The following is a 20,942-nucleotide window of genomic DNA, read 5'->3' as shown; positions in this document are numbered from 1 at the left end:
TACCAGATAAAAGGGTTACTTAACTTTCCAAAACTATCCAAAGTCTATTATTGGCTTCCAGAAGTACCCAGTGATTTAGAAATAAAATATTTGTATTTCATTCCTAGCTTCTTTATTTATTAACCATCACAGACTCATCAGACCAATGGGTATGGTATCAGCAGTCACAATATTGTAGCAGTAAATCTAAGAGAATGTGGGGTTGGTTGGTAATCAAAGATGTCCTCTGTATTAGATTTGTAACAGAGAGTCTTTTCTATGCAGAAATTTTGAGCAATTTCTTATTTAAAACAGATTTGTTGTGTTCAAATCTAGGGGAAAGCATAACCATTATAAAAAAAAAGGGAAGCAGGACTTTATGATGCAAATGAGAAAGACAAGAGTGCAAGAACAATGACTATAAATAGAACTGTAAAACTGCGCTAAGGTCAAATTCTCGAATGTTTGAAGAATTAATTTTAAAAAGTGTCTTTGGTAAGTAGATGAGAATGTGGCACACTTCTACTATGGAGGTATCTTAATGGTGGAAACCCATTAAGAAGTGCTCTGCCTACTTGTAAAGGACCAAGGATGGATTTAAGGAATACCAGGACTGAAACCCAAGAGCCACATTAACAAATCTCTCAGAAAAACACATTTGCCGTAAACCTTGACATGTAACCCTCATACACCACATCACAGCTCAGAACTCTGAAATCAAATAGCAGATTTATTGACAAGTTGCAGTATTTAGAAGCCAGACATACTTGCAGTTTCTGCTCTTAAGTCGCATATATCTAATTATTCCAAAATATTTGATGCAGCTGTCTTCAACATTCATAATGGAAATACACAAACATTTTCCTTTGTGTCCACAGCCTGATACAAACATCAATTATCTTGTTGATGGAAAACATTAAAATATACCAGGTTGTACAGCATACATAAGCAGCAGGATGTTATGTTTCTGTGCACACTGCAACCAGACTGACAGTAAAAGGAATTATTTTTTCAATTTATGGCTTGCAGGAAATTATAGCAACTATAAATCAACTGCTTGTTGAATAGTAGCTTATGCTACTAAAATGACTTTTAATTCTTAATACAAAATAGATGCAAAAGGGGCTGTAATTAAAATCCATGTACTTTAAAAAACGGGAAAAAAGAAGGGAAAGACTTTTTTTTAAAGGGGGAGAAGACATTCATATGCTTGAGCAAATAATTTTTAATATCTAGATTTCTTTCCCTCACTACATAAAATTTTTATATGGACATATAAATGCTATTCTTGCAGTTTTAAAAGGGCAGCATAATGGCTATCAGATACAACACTTTGTCTTTACCCTTTTCAAAATATTGCAGAAGACACCTCAGATTCTGCCTTTAGTGCACAGGAATGTGAGTGACACTAAATTAACTTGTAGGAGGATACCTGAGGTTTAATAGAAACCTGTGTTAGGAAATCAGCAAAAATCTAGAATGTTTAGCTACTCTAAACCCTAATCCAGATGTGCACTTAGGACTCTTTATATATTAGATTTAAAAGTCATTAATTTAATGTTAGAAGTTTTAAGATTTGAAAAATAATTTTGTCTTGACTTGCATATGTAACCAAGGCTTTCATAAAATCTTTATTTGAGGGTGGCACTTCTGATTTAAACTGTAAAGGCTAATTTCAGAATGTAAAAATCTGCTCTTGATAAAGCTGTCACTACCACCATAAGGCAAAATTTCAGAATAAATTCTTTATTCCATTATATGATTTCCTATTTTGGGAGAGCACTGAATATTTCTACGGTTTAAAGATTTGGTAGATTTGTACAAAACCATTACTTATTACTTATTCCACTTGGTATTTGCCCAGCTTTGATCCCCTGATATTGGAAACATTGTCACAGCAATTCTGTCTTTTTAATTGGAGTATTTTAGCTTTAAGGGAGGAAAAAACCCAACCGATCTCAGGTGTAAGCAGCTCAAAAATGTTCCTGGTGTTAGACAAGAGCAGAGTAGTAAAAACTGAGGTATGACAGAAGAAATCCTACTTTTGTGGAGTCAAGGGGAAGCCTGACTGTAAACAGGTATCAATACTTCATCACACTAAAACATCCAGCAACATGAAAAATACCTTTCATGGGGTTTTTTTTCCTTGCTGTGGCCTCAGTATTAAAGCTGCAGTAATAATGCCTCAAAAATACAACAGTGACACATACCATTTAGTAAAATTTGTTTTGCTCAAAATGGAAAAAATGTTTTAAATCCAGAGCATCTGGTTTTGTTTAGTAGCATTCTGGCTGGAATGCTGACTAAATATAACTTTCTACCATTTTCTTCAGGATAGACACAAGTAGAAGCACATCTCTTAATGTTATAAGGGAGAATAACACAGTTCTCTGCGAAATATTTCCGATTTCAGTAGTGAAGGCAGAAGAGGTGGTGACACTCACCCCAACTAGCAGCGCCCTGCCTGCCCAGCTCAGTGGCTGTCGGGCGGGGGTGGCTTTCTGGGGATGAAGCGGTAGTAGAGGTACTCGTCGCGGAACTCCAGCTCGTTGGAGATGTGCTGCAGCACGCCGCCCCGCAGCAGCCTGTCCCCGTACACCACGGCCTCCCCGCGGTCGGAGGCAAGGCCGACCTGCAGCAGCCAGCTCACCAGGTCACAGCCAAAGAAGATGCCAGTGGAGATCTTGGCACCACACCTGTATGTCAAAGGAATGATTCACCCACATGTTCTGTAAATCTGGTATCACCACTGCACGATGGGGAAAGGCAAGGAAAAACAGCAGGAAACAAGGAGAGACATCATGATAGTTAAGAGCATGTTAGAAAAGAATTTGCAAGTTTTGTATACTTGGGACATGCCAGTATTCACTACTTTTTCTTACAGACATTTCAATGAGAAGTAATATGGACTTTGTTTTAGGCTTCTAAATGAAATTCAAATTAAAAATAAAATTCAGTGGACATCAGTAGCATTCTTCCTGAAAACTAACACAATGTAATTCTATTTCTTGATTACTTACTTCCCATGTACTTCTTACCATGACCCTTTCTGCAACAAACTATCTGACCTGAAAGCAACCTAACCCCAGCAACAGGGATTCTTTTGAATTTTAATTCTTTTCATAATTTCTGAACACTTTTAAACAGACACTAACTGCTTACACATATTGTAAACAAAGCCCATTTATAACTTGCATATCCTGTTAAATATTGACCACACATGCAGTACTAAGAATAAACAAAACCTTTACAACAGGACTATTTTTTAAACTAATTTATGAGGCAATGATGTTATCATCTGCCTAGTTGCAGCAGGCATACCATGCAAAAATTAACCTGCAGCAATGAATGTTTCTGGTTATCTAAGATCTATTATGTGGTACCCAAGCACAGGGTTTCTAGAGCTGATTAGGAGCTAAAAGACAGCATTTTTTCCCTATTTTTTAAGTTAAAAGCAGCAGTAACACAGAGCAAGTGTTAACATCTATTAGCAGATGCAAAAATGAAAATAAATTAAAATCCATGGTTACAACGTCTCAGTTACAGCACATTTAAATCAAAAAGGATAGGATCAAGTTAGATGAATATTTAAAATGACAAGACAAATGCATTGTTTTAATTCATAAGGGGAAATAAGACATGAACCAAGCACAAACACAGTATTACAACAATAAGGCAACAAATGTCATAATTTCATGTATTCTCATGTGGGTATGAATAATAAAAACCACAAAGTACAACTAAATGAACAGCCCTAAGCCCAGGAAACCACAATAGCAGCAGAGGCATGGGAAAAACAGCTGTAAAACCTGTTCTGTTTCACAAGGCATTTTCTGATACATCTTTCTTATGGGACATTACTGACTTCTGAAGAGACTGAACAAAATCATGATGCTGTCCAGAACAGTTCTGCAATATGGTTTTGGACTACCTGACCATTAAAAGACCACCCTATCCTGCCTAGGTAGTCTTACTTAAAAGCTCACATTACAAGAACAGTCAGAGTGTCCTGTTAAAACAATTCATGTCTCCATTTCATATATTTAAATAAAGGCAGAATCTTTTCCTTGTTCCTGCTGCTTCTGTCTGCTTTTTCTTCTTATCTACCCACACATATTTGAAGGCATAATCCTTGATTTAGGCAACATAATTTGCCTCTGAAATCTTTACTGGTCTCATAAATTGAAGTTTAGGCTTCGTTAGAGGTATGAGTAAAAGAAATGATATAAACTCAGAAGCCGTCAAAGTCCTAAAGCCACTATAATCTCACATGTTAAGTGGCCTCTCAGCACACACTACAATCAGTTGCAACAGTTTTGCCTCCTATAAAAGCTACATATTAGTAAACATTTAGTTACAACCATGGACAGTGTCTTACTCTACAAAACAAAACAAACAAAACCAAAACAAACCAAACAAACAAACAAAGGGTCTTAATGCATTTCTACAGGTGTTATGGTATACATTTTTTAGCAAGATTTTATCCCCTGAACTCTAATTAAATGCAAAATCTGGAGAAATCCCTTAGTGATATAAAACTTTTAATAATTTATTTAAAACCTAGGTGGGATAATATCATAACTTGTGCCCCAATGTCTCAGCGTGAGGCTAAAAACATTTCTGTTACAGTTAAATTTCTAATCCTTATCTTGAGGTTTGAATAAATATACACAACAGGAATCACCCACAAAATTATCTGCATTTCATTGTTTTCAGCAGATGAGCTATGTGCTTTGTAACAGGTTATATGTGCAGGGAAGGACCTTACCTTCTGCCTTTGACAATACTTTTGACACAGTGATCTCTATGATAACGAACAAACTGTTGACAGGTCATCCTGATCTCCTCAGGTACAGAGGCATCTGTGTGCCCTGCTGCTTCTCTTCCACCCCAGAAAAACTCAAGCCTACAAAACACATACACAAAAAAAGAAAAATTCAAGACAGCAAATCAAGGAGGGGAATTTTTTTGGGAAACTGCAAATAATAGAATGGGCCTCCCAGGAAGCCTATCACAACCTCTGTTTGTGCCCAATACTTTACATATAATCTTCATAATATATTTGTATGGCTTTTGAACACAGATGTGTTATTCCAGGCTTGGGCAGAAGGAAAGTCAGAGAGTAGCTGGGAGCCAGCTCCAGCTGCTGGATTCACAGGGCAGCCAGTCAGCTCTAAGGTAAAGGGAGCTTTTACAACTCACTCCTGCACTGTGGAAGGGCCTGTCCACACAAACTACTGGCATGGGGTTATGAACACAGCGCTTTAAAACAGTGATGACACATTCTGATTCAGCATCCAGATCTAAGTTTTAGTTTATCAGCTGAAATTATTTCTAAAGAGCCTTCATTTGGCAAAAATTTCACCTCTAGGGAGCCTGTAGGACTTATGTTTCTGAAAGTGTCATTAGGATGGCAGAACAATCTCTCTACAAGTGGGAGAGACAAGAAATTTGGAAGATTAATGAAATAAGAAACCAAATACTGCAGCACTGAAAACTCAACTCCCTTCAAAAACGATTATTAGTAATAATCAGGTTTATAGGTGTAAGTGCAAAGAGTCTATTTACCTTCGCTTGAATGGCAGAATGATTAAATGCTTATCTAAGCCAAAAATACCAAAGCAAATGAAGCCCTGGAGAAAAAAAAAAAAAAAAAAAAGAAAAAGTAACATGAAGCAAAAGCTTTGGTTTCTATAGGACAGAAATTATAAACTCAGTGCCAAATACCTTTCATGTATACAGGCAAAGTATCCCTCTTTTCTAAGTATCATTCAAAACGCATTTTGTTTTGTGCTTTGATTTTTCATTTGGACCTTAGAAAGACATATCAATACCTAATAGTCCATCATATAAAACCTTCAAGAAATAGTTCAGTAAAACTAATGCTATGACATGCCACTTGACACTTTGGAATAACTGTCAACCTTACACAGCCAGGTATTTAATCTGTCTTTGTTAATGCCAAGGAAAGAACAGACTAAAGTGTAATTCAAGTGCTAGAATGCTCTCTACATAATTCATTTTTCTATGCAGCTTTTATATAGAACTATCATTACTTGACACTGCAGTGCATCCTGTAGGCACACGTGCCATGGCTGTGTAAAATGTTCCTCTATTGTGTGTACTGACACTGCCTGGCTTTCACCTTCACAGGTGCCAAAGCTGCCTGGTGTCAGGAGCACTGAACCAGGCCAGGTGCAGCCAGAACCAGCATCCAACCTCAGCTCTTTGCTATGGAGCTGTCACTGAAACCAGAGATATCATTTAAACCTTACAGAGACAGCACCCATGGAGCTGCCTTGCAACTGATGTAACTCCACAGAAGAGACACCAGGGAAGCTTTGGTACAAATAAGGCTAAATTCCTCATCAGTTTCCATCAGCATTTGGCATTCAATTGTCGCTTGCACTTTTGAAAGTGTTCATGGTCATAAAAGATGTGTGTTATCTGCTGCAACACCCACCAACATGGTCATTTTCAGAATAAACATTGGTAAGTACCTGACCAAAATTAAACACAGCACAGAAGAATTGCAGTTCCACATACAGCCTTCCAGGCTCTTGGTTGAACAGCCACCACAAGCAACTGGAGAGATTCTGTAAAGAAAATAGGAAAACAACAAAACACACAAACGTAACCTAACTGTTAAAAATCAAAAGCTTTCTTCTCCTCACATGCTAATAATTCTTGCACAGTGTTCATGGTCTCCTTATTCAGATAGAGAGAATTAAGAGGGAATAAACACCTTAAAACATCATCTCGGTTAGGTTTAATAGCTTGGCAGGAGGGGGAACCTTGGCTGCTTTAAACATAACAATGCAAAACATGGCAGGGTAAGAGTTCTTTACATGTTTATGTAAGGAACTTGCCTCAAGCATACTTAGGTTTTCAACATAACACAGCCAATATGAGCCCCGACAGATTTGCAGTGTTTGTCTTAAGGCTGCTTAGCTGAGGCCAGTGCTTTCTACATATTTCTTGCAGAGTTAGGATTATGTTAAGGTGAAGCACATACCACTTCAGCTATTTGAGATGCCTGAGAGAAGGAGAAAACCTCCAAAGTTACCCCATCCGAGTGTAAAGGCTAATTCTTTAAAGTAACTCATCTTATTTCATAGTATCTACATAATCATTCAGATACAGCTAAAATATAGGCTGACAGTTGGGGTATCCTTTAAATATAAAAGATGCCAAAAATACTAGCATGAAATACTTGATACAGGAAATTTGAGAGGGAAACATTTCATTTTGTAATTTAACAGAACTTGAAAAGCAAAAGCAGTAGCTACTAACTCACACTGTTGTGCTGCACTGTCCTGCTTTGTAGTATTATATATTTGTGCCACAGTATTTTCCATTTCAAATAAAAATGCTTTTCCCAACTGACATCCACAAGAAACTCAACTGAGCATTACATTCAGAGAAAAGTTTCTTGCTTTTGTCACAGTTAAAAATTAAAAATATATCCCCAACACATTACATTCTGGTATTTCACACTTGTACATAGGAGCAAACACCAACACATCTTGGAGTCAGTAATGATGAGTGGCAACACTAACTTAGCAATGTTGCTCCAAACACCACTAAAACCAACAAAATTGCATTTTCCCATTTAAAATAATCTTAAGATTATTTTTTAACACCTCAGAGAAATTCAAGTTCCAGTATAAGCCTGATCAGATAGAACAATTTTTGTAGTCTCCTCCAAAAGAAGAATTCAGTTTATATTTTTAAATGATAATTGTCTAGGGAAGAAGACCAATTCTTGAGAAAACTGGGAAGAAGGGCAGTAGTGACAAATTATATAATGATATAACTTCACTTTTTTTTCCCCTTTTGGGTTCTCCAGTATCTTGCTCAACATCATCAGTCTTAACTTGCATTTAATTTATGATGTGGCACAGAAAAATTAACTGTATGACATCCCTCTTCCAGTAAGGAACCAAAATATAGCCTCTGTTTTATTTAGATTATGAAGATTTTTACTGGATTGTCTACATAGCTTTCCTAAAAATCATTCTACCTCAAAGAGTTAACATGGGGAGAAAGAATATTTACAGCAAATAGGCCAACAATAAGAAGTAAGCACAGCAGCACATGTCTGGCCAGCTGTTTGTCTCCAGTCTGTAGAAGCTGTTCTTCCTGAGCCAACACACACGTCTGAGCACTGCAGTGAGTCACACACTGATCCACTGGAAAACAAACCAGAAATTCTTCATTAGCCTTCTATCTTCAGAACTCCATGAACAAACTTGTTCATGTAACTTGCTGAGTCAAATTACCTTGTTAAGTAACCCTACTGAAGTGACACACACAAAATTTAATATTGGCTTTGACAATAACCTGTTCAGACATCTACTCTCAAATGAAACAACTGAAGTTTACGTGTGCTCCTAAATTGATAAAAGCTTTTCCAAGAGAATTTTTCTCTCAAAGATTTAATTCAAACTGAATGTGTGGTTAACATTGAGAAAACACTACTAGAACTAAAGAAAATAATGACAAAATACTTCTCTGAACAGTTTTTAAATTTTAAATTTATTTCTGAAAAAAATCAAATATACTGTCAGCTCTAATGTTTTTGCTCTGCATCTCAGTGTTGTTTACATCAGACAGAAAAACATATTTATTTCAGGTCTGTGACTGTATTTTTAACACAGTATATCAGAACATGATCATAATTCTACCAATGAAAGGAGTCAAACGCAATGAGAATGGATGCTTGTCTTCCAGCTACAGAGTTCTAAGAAATTCTGAGTATCTTCCTCTAGATGGCAGTGAAAAACTTCCTGGCAAGGCCATACATAGGAACTGGTACCAGATGACTCGAAGCAGTTCAGTGAGATAATAGAAGAATTAGTAATTATTGCAGCCAAGGTTACACAAGTGTACGCATTACAATTTGCTTTTACTGATTTATAGTTTTGAAGTGTTCACTCAGGAGGTTGAAATAATTTCCACTCAACCAAAAGGTATTTTCTACCTTATCTTTCAGGATAAGAAAATTAAATTGGCCTTCCTCTGTTCTTGAAGACATTCTTATGGTGCTTGTCTGAATTACTTAATAGATAAAATAGTTGGCAATAGGCAGAAAGGGAGCATTTTGTGAGATGAGACATAACTGAAGTATGCTTCAGTGCGAAATATTTAGATTTAGTGAAATTTATGCTGCATGCAAACAAAGCATAAGGATATGATCTTCTTGTTAAGAAGGCATGAGAACAAGTTAAAAAATAGGAAAAAGAGCCAAGTTGTACTGGCAGCCAGCTCTGATTACTGGCACTGATGTGCAGTGAGAATGCACTGGGCATGCAGTTTCCAGACAGGTGTTCAACAGCCAGTTCAATCCTTATTTTTCTATTTTAGTGACTCCTAAGGCCCTCTTAGTCCATTTTCTCCATCTCTCTTCTCTAGACATACATAGTACACAGCAGCATGGACATTTAATCTAATTTGCAGTAAGCACTTGCTCCTCTAGATCTTATTTAGTGTTTAAAACCTGTACCAGATTACAACAAAGGCTTTTTAAAAGATGCAACATGTGAATGTGAGGATGTAAAAAGGTAGTTTATGTTAAAAGCTTGATGCAAAGTAGGGTTATGCATTCAACTTCCCAGCATCCAAACAAGACAACAATGGAGAGGTAAAATCTGAAAGCTCAGAACACACCAAAATATCTTTGTGGTAAAAAAGTGACATTCAAAACAACTGTCCATCTTGAGCACTGAAAGACTACAAACAACTATGAGCAGAAGAGAACAAACAGCTATAACACTACCTAATAATTCAATTTAATACAAAATATCAGCTATCCAGGTGGAGTCAGGGGAACAATAGCTCCAACAGTTTCTTTGTGAGAGTAACACAGATGTTGGGGAAGAGCCTGTAGTATTAAAACAAGGAGATACTACTGCTTTACCTGTCTCAATTGGAGGAATCTTGCTTTCAACAGCATCTGACTCTGCTTTGCTGTCTTTAGCACAGGATAATTCACCATTAGTTGTTTGACAAGAACAGCAACCTATTAAATATATACAGTAATAGGATAGTTAGCTTCCTTCACTACCATAATTTATTTTCCAAGTGTAACAATATATTCTATGCAGCTTTAACTACTATGCTGAAAAATAATCCAAAAGGAGAAGACAGACTTAATTTTTCCAGTTTCTTGAGAGGGTAAATGGGTCACTAATACTAATAGTTTAACATAACACTACCACCATTGAAACAACAGAAGCACTTTTAGTAGCACACAAAAAACTAGGAGGTGATCAAAAAGGCTACATACATAAAAGGATTAGAAACACACTGAGTGTTTCTGTTGGCATTTAATTCATTCTCAGAGAGACAATTTAGTAGGTTAACAATCTAAGATGCCTAGTGGGCTGCATTTATCACATCCTTACCAAGGTATCACTACTTACACAAAAGTCATCCACAGGCTTTTCTTCTTGTCCACTTACACAACTCTTACAATGGTAACAATCAAACTTTAGAAACACAAACCTAAATACTCAGGCAGTTATATCTAGATTGTCTTCTGTCCTAATCTAACACTTGAAGCTGTAAACTGCCCTTCCCAGGTCAGAATTACATTTGAAATATTAGTTTATAGCACCCTAAGCCAGTTATTCTTTATACAAATATATTTTGTCTACCTTTTTCTTCAGATGTCTGTGCAGAAGATCTTGGAGAAGACTGTGCAGAAGATTCTGGAGAAGATTGTGCAGAAGATTCTGGAGAAGACTGAGTCATAGTGGCTGAAGTATGATTCTGCCCACTCCCTTCCACTTCAACCTCCTCCATTGAGCTACGTGGCGAGTATGGGTTCAACACGCCATAGCTGGACCCTTGCCTACTTCTGTTCATGCACATCAGTGAGACACCTGACATCAATATACTGATGAACAGTACCACTGCCGTGGTAATTATCTGTTAAGAAAGCAAAGAAAATGCACTTAAATATAGGAAAATAGTTGCATATGTCTGTCTTTCTAACTTCTGTACTTTTCTAAATACACTTACAAATGAGTCTGAACAAGAGTATATTTCCTATATTTACTGCTCTTGCACCTCATAGCACTGAAAGAGACTAATTTTCCTTGCCTGAGTAACTCAGCTTTTTTGTTTGTTTTTTAAAGTGTGCACCCCTGTGTGGACCTCTGTTCCCCACGCAATCCAAAAACATCCCCTCATTGTCTTCCCCCTTCCTCTCAGGATCACCAGTGTTCTGGGTTAAGTTCTGCTCAGGTACCTTTTCACTCTAAAGAAGAATGTGCTCTAATGTACATTCTTTAGCCAATGGGGAGCACCCTATTAATTAGCCTTTCCTTCTAATCACCTGCACTGATACCCAGAATCCACTCTGAGGCTATTTAGTATTTGTGAAAGTGCCACATGAACAATCCTGGACTCATGGACTCTCTGTCCACAAGACAGAGAGGGAGAAAATATGACAAATACCTATGCTAGTATACTCTATATCCTCTGATAAGAGGAACTATTTGCTGGTAAAAATGATAGTTCAGGGTATTTCAATCTATAATTGTGCTGAGAAGCCTACCATAGTGCAAGCAGTTACTGCTACACAGGTGATGCATATCGTATCTGTTACAGACCAAAAGCCATTAATTAGATACTGGATAACAACAATTTTAGATAACTATCAGGCTAGAATACAAATTAGTCATCAGGAAAAGAGCTCTGTAATTCATTACCACTCCTAAGTTTTCTCTTTAAGAAGCCTACTCCCTGTTTTCCTTAGTCATAGCTGCCTAAACATGAAGGTCCTTCTGCAAACAAATGTTCCTAGTGGCTCATGACACAAATACATTTTGTATCAATCTATAAGCATTCTACAAGGATACTTTTATTACAGTAGCCTGCACTTTGACTGAAAGCTACTTGCACAGGTAGCATGGCAAAAGTGTGAAGTGCTGAGGACAGAACATGTTCCTACCTGATGCTTTCCATAGAAAAAGGCAGAGTCAATACTGGTGTTGTTACGTTCACCAACAATTAGTAAGATTCCTACCAGAACTGTTGGGACTCTGAAAGAACAAAATAGGAAGTATATTACATATTTATCATGCTCCTACTAATTCAGCAGAGAAGCATTTGAATTCACTTACCCCCATCCAGCTACAATAATAAACCCAATGGGAAACTTCACTGTTTCTCTCTTCTTCAACAGAAACAAACAAAAAGATAGAAAACCTAAAAAAAAACAAACCCAAAAGAAAACCAAAATAAATGCCTTGCTTATTATTGAAAAGGAAACTTGTAAGTACAGAGCCTAGAAACTCTATGATGTGACCTGCTCAATAGCCTAAGATATTTTTCTCAGACCTTTAAGTATTACAAAATAATTTGTCTGATTGTACTCTGAGAAAGTAAATTAGAAATACCCATTGTTTAAAAAAATCACGTTAATAGTGAAACACTGAAAAACTGCCAGGACATTTTATATTAAATATTCACTTCTAAATGCTAAGAAAGGTTCACAAGTGTAAAAAAGATGTCATAAGAACATTTAAGATAAAAGTAACTAATTTCTTTAGGTATTAACAGCAGTTTTCTATCCCAACACTCTTTAGCAACCAATAAATAGTGTCGTATTCAGTTATAACATTTCTGTAAAAACTGACTAGTCCTTTGTAGAGTCAATGATAAATTGAACTAAAAAGTTTTGCATGTTTTTACCTAATTCTTTCAGGAGTATCTTGTGGAACTGCCTAGCCTACTCACACCTCAGCAACATTCTCATGTGGAAGCAAAGCTGGTATTTATATTAGGCCCCACCAATCATGAGCTATGTACTCCAGCTAAACAAATACAACTCACTCCAGAAAAGCACCACAGCAATTAAATCCATAGATTCTGGACAAAAATATCTTGAATATCCAAAGTCTCTTTTCTTTTAGTCATATATGTACGGTTCTCCAAGCTTCTTTAAGTATCTTTCAACCCTTTCTATTTCAATTCCCACATTAATCTTATGCACACATATTGTTTTTACAAACAACAATTTCCAGGGGAAAGAGATGTTAAAGCTACTTGGGTATTTTCCTTCATTCTGTATTTTCTTTTTTTTTGTTGCACCAGTTTTGAAATGTACTTAATGGTGAATAATTAAATCTTAAACTCTGCATTAATTAAAAAGCATCATTAAGACTTTGACTAGCTGAAGGGCAACCCCCCATATTCACTCTAATTGTAGTTGAGAGTAGGCTCTATTTCTGCCTTGAGAGCAGGTTCTTGCCTCTTGTCACACACCAGCCAGACTCAGCAGAAGCTTCCAATAGCAGCAGCAGTGCCTAACACTAAACCTCAGCACAACTTCCAGATATCCCCATTTGTAGAAATACAAACTAGTGAAAGGAACAAGTACTCTGAAGAATATAATTAACATTATTTCAGGCCATTAATCTTTCACTTCACTACCTTGGCCCTGCCTAGGAAAATCATACCTGTCCATAGGTAGGTGCTGTAAAGTGAGCTGTAGAGGAATATAAATACGAGGATCTGGATGGTGATGTCTTTCTCTTTAACAGTGAAATTCCACGCCACCATTCCAATGCAAGCAATAAACTGGAAAGAAAAGTAAGATACCACCATTCAAGCCAGGAAAGCAGAACGACAAAAAAACCCCAAAAACTGAACAGAGAGCTATATACCTGCAGTAAGCTTTAAACTCCACCCCCAGATGCACTGGAGAATGATTTTATGAACTGGATACTTCATTTAGTAGCAAAGTACTGCCAGAATAAATTCAGTATTACAGCTGTAACACTTGACTATGCTACTTTATTTTCAGGAGGGTTTTTTGACAGCAAGTATACAGCTCATATAAACTAGGAGTAAGGCAAATCAAGTAAACACCCAACTTTATATACCTTATTCTAAGTAAATGGTGATGGTTTTGGCAAGTACAAACCATTTACCTAAAATTATTTGCAATGAAACTGAGGTTAATTGGTATTGGTTCAGCCAAGAATTACAACAGTTGTCACACAGTGATATTGCATATATGATAATTTTAACACTGAAGGAATCTGAAAAGATAGGGTGAAGTATTGTGGAAACTGTAACAAAATACTTCCATTTTTTTAAGTTCATCTTAGCTAGCTTTGTTGGTACAGAACAGAAGCAACTGCAGTTATCATACATGACATTTTTAGATGTGACTCCGTGATCAGATTAAAAAAAAAACAAACAACTACAGAACACTTCAGAAAGCACTACCACAGAGATGTTATAGAAGCACAGGCTGTTCCAGTTGTGCAGTTGACTTCAAGAGAATAAGGAGCATGTACTCTGTAGCTCTCTCTCTCAGATTAAATAACAATTAAAATTAATCCAGAGCCACTTGGCTTTAGCCTTCCCTAGCCACCAGCCATACATTCCCATACATCCTTGCACAGCACTTGCACCTGCTGATCTCTCTGCAAGAGCTTCAGGGACATAAACCAGCACAGGGATTATTTTTCTATTTAGCCCCTTGAATAGGGTTACTGTAGAGTCAAACACAGGCTGCTGCTCCTGGCATTGCTTCAGATGGGCATAATTGAAACAGAAGTGCTCTCAACAGTATTGGGCAATAACTAAGAAAACAGCTCAGAAGCCACTCTCTGTTCTGATTATTTATAGTTCTGTTTAGGAATCACAGTGCCCACATTAACTATCACTTTCTTCAAGGGTGTATTTCACAGCACTGAAATTGTTTAGACAAGTCACACATTAAATTCACCTGCCCTCCACAGTTTGCTATAAAGATCTTACTGTAAAAATCAAACTTCCAAAATTGTTAAAAACTTAAACCCTAAACCTCACACAACAGCATTCTCCTTACTACTGACCTGAGCAACAAGTAGATTTGTTGTAATCATATGAGGAATCTGTTTGTATTTCTTACTCAGAACAACAACAGTAAGAGACCAGGTCTGTAACATACAAGAAGAAAAATTAATTTAAGAATAAAACAAAACCCAAAAGAACAAGATGAGTATTCTGGCAGATGATGGTGAAATTAAATATACAACAGATCTTAGCAACATGACTGCTACAATATGCTGCTAGCCCCTTTGCCTCAGCAGCTGTGGTCACAAAAAGCATCTTGGTGCTCTCATGTTGGTGAAGTATTTCCTGTAAAGACCAAGCACTTGCCTGGAGCATGCAGAAACCTGTTAGTTCCTCAGGACACAAATGACCACAGTGTAGCCTGGCAATTTAGAATTTAAAATCCACATCCCCTGAATCTCCCAAAATTATCTGACCAGCAAGAGTTAGCATTCACTTCTGGCTTCCCTTCAGGCAGAGTTTCAAGACAAGAGGACTTCAGTGAGACAACAACTTCAGAAAATTCCAACTCCTTCCAACATGCATGATTTTATTTTAAAAAAGCAAATAAAGTAATCATACTATCTGTACTTTCTATAAAACCAAAACAAAATTGACATTGGACTTCGGGATTATCAACTCTGTTTTTAAGAAAATAATTTCTAGTAAAGGAATTTGATAAACATAAATTTTTCAGGTTAAACTATTTCATTAATGCTCATTAAGACTTCATTAAACAAATATGCACTGACATTTCTGGAGCTGAAGTTTGTACACAGCCTTCATTACTGTGATATCCAAGCAGCTCACTTGGCTTGATGTAACCAGTCTCTGTGGTGTAAGCTAGTACTTGAATTCCCCCACACCCTGTTATTAAAACAAGAAAACAAACCTAACAAAAACCCTCTCAAGCTCTGCACCGAACGCTCTAATTCAGTCACTCATCTTTCTGTACAGTGAAGCTTTGCAGCAGCCCCACTGCCTACTCAGGCTGTTTAACTCCTTCCTGCCCCTGTGCTGAGGATGCTGAGGATGTGATGAGGAAGCAGCGCTCCTGCAGTGACACAGCCGGGCTGCCCCGAGCCAGAGCTGCCCCGGCAGCGCGTACCAGAGAGATGAGGCTGATGATGCTGATGTCAAAGCTGACGTTCTGCAGGGCAGCTGCCAGGGGGTTGGGGTCCATGGAAGGGATGGTCAGCAGCCAGGCAGAAACGTACATGATGGGGGCAGACACAAACGTGCTGATCACCATGCCTGAGGTAATCTGCCAAGAGTCAAACAGGAACAGCAACCGCGTCAATCGCATCTCAAGGTAAATAATTTGCTTTCAGGAATACAACAACTGGCAAAATTGGACCTTTGAATTAAACATACCTAGAACTTTCACAAATAATGAGTTGTTTCAATAACAAATTATTTAAAATTTGAGCCAGAAAGTATCTGGTTTATACACAGAGCTAAACTGAAAATTTTAACAAGCTTCTGAAATAGCAGGAGTCGAGTCTCCTACTGCAGATTTCTACAGAGCTTTTTCATGGGCATCAAATAAACTAATAACTGCTGTCCAGGGGTAAATTCACACTGTCACAATTTGCTTTTGGATATAAACATTCACACAATAAATAACTAAAAAAAACATGTAGCTATGCAAATATTAATATGCACCAATTCATGAGAAAAAACCATATATATTTACAAGTGATTTCTAGTTTGGCTTCTCATTGTCTTTCTACAATTTGCACAGTGATGGAAATATGAGTTGTTACTCATACTAGAGACTCTGCTTTAAAGAAATTTCCAGAGGTTAAAATTCTATCTTGCAAGATTTACTTTTATTATCCTTTTTTCTTAAAAAAAATACATCTAAACAACTCCAAAACAGAAACCACTAAAAACAATGAAAATCAACAAAAGTGTGTTAATGTCACTTCAAGTGGAAGAAACAATTCTAAATTTTTTTTAAGTCAAAAAGGTATCCTCTACTATGTACATATAAAGTAAAATGCTTTCTATCACAAGATTTAACTGAAGGGCAGCACAATGAATCACTTAAAGCCTAAGATCTTCCATAAATTTTCAGCTATGACACTATTCTTACTGAAGTCAGTAATATAATTTATTTTTTCCCCTACAAAAACATCTCAAAGATAAAATCGTTGGAAAAAACCAGACTAAAACACAACCCCAAAAAACAAGAGAGATACAAATTCCTTATATCTGAAGTTATCCTATCTCTTCCTACTAGAGTCACAAATGAAAAAAAAAAAAGGATGAGGACTATCAAGACACTTAAGACATCAGAAAAGATCCTGAGATTACAAGTAATTCTAAGATATCTATACTTCAGAAAAGCAAATTCTTCAAGCCTACTTATTTTTTTATTTAATCAAAGAAGTTAAGCTCAAAGCTAGGACATATTTGGAAAAGTTTAACTACATACAATTCCTACTTCCATGTTAAATTGACTTGCAAATATTGCAACACCAGGTGCTGCTGGAAAAACTCCATAAAGAAATGCATAGTTTGATAAACTGGTGTGATTGACCACGTTGTCAGTCTTGTCCAAGAGCTCCACCATCTCTCTGCAGAGAAATGGCAACATGAGCCTGAAAGAAAAGGGGAAAAAGTAATTGAAAAAATATTACTCAACCTACAATAGACTCTCTTTACCCAGAAAATGAATAAAAAGGAAATTTAAGGCTTTGAATACTACTTATGAAAAGCAAAATACTGACATCACTTTGAATGATTGCTTTTATTGTTATCAAAATATTTCCCTGCTGCTTAAAAATCTTCCATCACAAATTACTTTAAAATAAGGAGGACAAACATATCAACAAACTCGGGTACAGAAGCAGCTTCCCTGACTGTGTAGACACATTCTTTGTACAAACTTCAAATTTAGAATGCCAAGACATTAAAAACTCTCTCAATTTACAGCTGTTACAGTAATAGTAGCTGTAAGCAGTCAGCAGCTCTGAAATTCAGTCCACCTTTGTGCAAGCTGTCTGAAATATAATAAGGGCTCAAGCTTAAGAATCCCATGCCAAAAGTTCTGGCCAGCAAACCAGTGACATCAAGGCTATTTCAGCCATAGCCCAGATCTCACACAGACTCAATGTAAATCTTACATAGGCCCACAGTAAACAAAGTGGTAACATTAAAACCCAGTGTTTTTCACACTTTTTTCATTACAAAGTTTGTCATTAAGCTGGTTTACAGACTAGGTCTTTAGCTTTAAGGGTTAGTTGTACTTGATAATGAAATGCACCTTCAAATTTTACAATATAAACTTAAAACCCAAACATTCTATTAAGTTAATTGTAGTTCTGTAGGAAATAAAATATTTTATATTAAATAAATATTCCCCGAAATATATTCAAGGGAAGATTATGATAGTACAAGTTCTAAACAGAACTTGGCATTTATTCATGCTTAAAAGTCAAGCAGTTTTAGAGCATGAAGTGACCATTTTTATGCTCTTCCAGTATAGTTTCAAAGACCTATAAATAAAGTAAGGAGAAACAACTAATTTAAAGATGCACTGCTTAAGCCAAATAAAATACAAATACTAATCTTATATATTCAAACTCACTACTACCTATGTATTCAGTAAATTTTGATTTAAGCTACTAATTCCCCAAATACCCAATTCACGACAGATGGCCTGTAGGCAGTCCATGAAGGCACAGCACCTCTGAATTTCTTTCTCTGCAGAGCCTGACAACAGGTTTCTAGTCTATTAAATTTCCTTTAAAAATTAACAGCTGTATTTTATCAAAGAGTTTGGGAAGGACTCACTCAAATTCTGGGAGTGAAATGTACTATTAACATAATGTTTTTGAGAGAAAAGCCATCTGACCTGGGTATTCAGAGTTTAAAACATCTAGAGAACAGAAGTATAAAAATACATAAACTGAACTTACAGTTTGGCTGTGATGAGAAGGATCAGTGCAACAAACATACCCTTTGTCAGTTTTTTTGTTTGTCCCACCATGGTCAGTCCAAGGTAAAAAAGTGCAGAGCCAGAAAATGAACTGCCCAGTCCATCAAGGAAGTTTTCAAGGTATTCAGGAATTTTCTGGCCAAGAATAAAATTTGAGGCAATTCCTATAAAGACCATGAATACAATTGGGTTCTGCAAAACTCGGAGGAGTGCTAGGCCCACGATTTTGATTTTGCTCTGTGACACAGTGCGATTATTCCTCCACTTCTGGATTTCACAGAAGATAAACCCCAGGGGGTTTAGCATCATAAGAGATATTGGAGCCACTAGGTAAATGTACTGGAGATACTCTGGGTAAGTGTTTTGATATAAAGCTTCAACTAGAAGACAGAAAATGAAGAGTTATGAGTGACAACACTTCAGCAGAAAAATACATTGAAATACTGAAATTAAATTTTGCTCTCTCAAAACTAAAGAAAATTATTTAAGTTTCCTCCAGAAGGAACTGAAGCAATCAATAACAATCAATATAAGATAATGCAGGAAGAGAAGTATGTCCTATCATATTAGGCAACAGTTATCTAAAGAACACATTAAAGACCAAAGATTAACTATCCAATGCTATTAATCATCCTACAATTAGCCACCATAAACAGAAAAAAAGAAAGAAAACAAAGTAACAATTCTATGTTTCCTTTGAGTCATTCCAAATGCTGGAAAAATTTTGGCTTTATTTCTGACTTGCTTTTCCTCCCCAGAAACACGACAGTTGGGGAGAATTAAAGGCACCTTTGCAGGATACAAGTTGCTTCCCATCTTGAGGGAGTCTCAATTCTTTGGAGTTTAATCAGTTCTCAATGGGTAAGCCAGGTGTGATCTTTCTACATTGATTCATTACAACACAACAAAGCAACAACTGGGAAAAAATTTTCTGACATAATTATTGGTTCATTCTCTGGGACTACTTAGGACAAGAGTTACTTGCTGTAGTTATGGTCCCTCAAGGAACTCCAACTCATAAGCTTTTGCCTTCATTACTAGTACATATTTCTGAGTCAAAGAAGAATTGCTTCTTATTTCAAGTTTGTACTAAAGGCACTTCAAAAATAATGAAAATGTTTTGGAAACATATAAAAGATTCAATTCTAATGTGAATTAAAAAACCCCCAATGCTTTAAAAGTAGTATGTTCTCTTTTACCTGACTTACAATTCTTACATTTAATAACATTTTGTTATTAGTAATTATCATTAATATGCTATAGTTATTAACAGTATGTCAATTATAATACATGTATATATAGTTAATTCTATCATAATTATTACAAATAATATGTATTAGATATATACTATACAATTCATAATTATTAATAACAACATTATTAACCTTTTTTGAAAAAGTTTTTCCTTGTGACTACATTTTTCAAAATCCAAAGAGTTTTACCTTTGTATTACTTAAGCCTCTGGAATGAGAGGAACTTCCAAATGCTAAATCAGCACTCACTTTTGAACAGTCTCCTCTTTACAGCAAATAAACTGACATTCTCAACTAGCTGATTTCTTATATATATAAAAAAAGGCACCAAAGGCATTTTTACTTTTACAGGCCATTATTAAAGTACATGTAGGAGAACTACCTGTTCTAAATACTAAAATCTTAAATAAACTGCTGAACAGAAGTACCAGGTTTGGGGTTAGTTACTGCATTGAACAAGCCAGTTTTAAGCACTAAACACAACCTGCTAATCAAAACCACTTTAAACATGCTGGACACTTTTTATGCAAACAGTTTTTTTCCTAAAACCTCAAACCTGAGCCTGATGTTTTATATTGCTTTATACAGAATGCCCATGTCACTCAAACACAACTCCACCCAAGTCACATGTAATTAACGTCTGAGGGAAAAATTTTAAAAACCTTTACATTCTGGTAAAGTGAATCTGCATACTTAAGACAATAACTTAAGGTCTATATGTACTTTAATTCATGTATGAGGTTAGAATGCATTTTACTGGGTACAAAAAATTGAGTTATAATACTGAGTCAATGAGTGGAAAAAAAATAAGACATCAGTCTTACAGAATCCTTAACACAGTAAAAATAATCCACAACTTCTATCACTAATTAAAACGTTTCTTTTTATTTACATCATGCTGCCTGCTTGCTGATTGTAACAAAAAA

The 20,942-nt window shown here is 36.2% G+C and overlaps 1 protein-coding gene across 3 annotated transcripts in view; it reads right to left on the bottom strand.

Moving 5' to 3' along the window:
- Positions 1-689: 689 nt before the first annotated feature.
- GPR155 (G protein-coupled receptor 155) overlaps positions 690-20,942 on the bottom strand; it is a 34,616-nt gene continuing 14,363 nt past the window's right edge. For 2 of the 3 annotated variants that reach the window (XM_064718280.1, XM_064718279.1), the window contains exons 3-16: positions 18,744-19,143; positions 17,258-17,423; positions 15,926-16,081; positions 14,838-14,921; positions 13,449-13,569; positions 12,111-12,195; positions 11,939-12,029; positions 10,638-10,911; positions 9,899-10,000; positions 8,038-8,171; positions 6,480-6,575; positions 5,548-5,612; positions 4,748-4,885; positions 690-2,675 (exon numbers count right to left, since the gene is read on the bottom strand). In XM_064718280.1, coding sequence (XP_064574350.1) covers positions 2,453-2,675; positions 4,748-4,885; positions 5,548-5,612; positions 6,480-6,575; positions 8,038-8,171; positions 9,899-10,000; positions 10,638-10,911; positions 11,939-12,029; positions 12,111-12,195; positions 13,449-13,569; positions 14,838-14,921; positions 15,926-16,081; positions 17,258-17,423; positions 18,744-19,143 — 2,135 coding nt within the window. In that variant the 3' untranslated portion in view covers positions 690-2,452. Of the gene's footprint in view, positions 2,729-4,747; positions 4,886-5,547; positions 5,613-6,479; positions 6,576-8,037; positions 8,172-9,898; positions 10,001-10,637; positions 10,912-11,938; positions 12,030-12,110; positions 12,196-13,448; positions 13,570-14,837; positions 14,922-15,925; positions 16,082-17,257; positions 17,424-18,743; positions 19,144-20,942 lie in introns of all 3 variants that reach the window. The other variant, XM_064718282.1, reaches the window with a different exon arrangement.

Source organism: Zonotrichia leucophrys, chromosome 7 (genome assembly GCF_028769735.1).
Source record: "Zonotrichia leucophrys gambelii isolate GWCS_2022_RI chromosome 7, RI_Zleu_2.0, whole genome shotgun sequence".
Lineage (NCBI taxonomy): Eukaryota > Metazoa > Chordata > Aves > Passeriformes > Passerellidae > Zonotrichia > Zonotrichia leucophrys.
The sequence above is the reverse complement of the archived record's forward strand: the minus strand, read 5'-3'. Positions and strand labels throughout refer to the sequence as shown.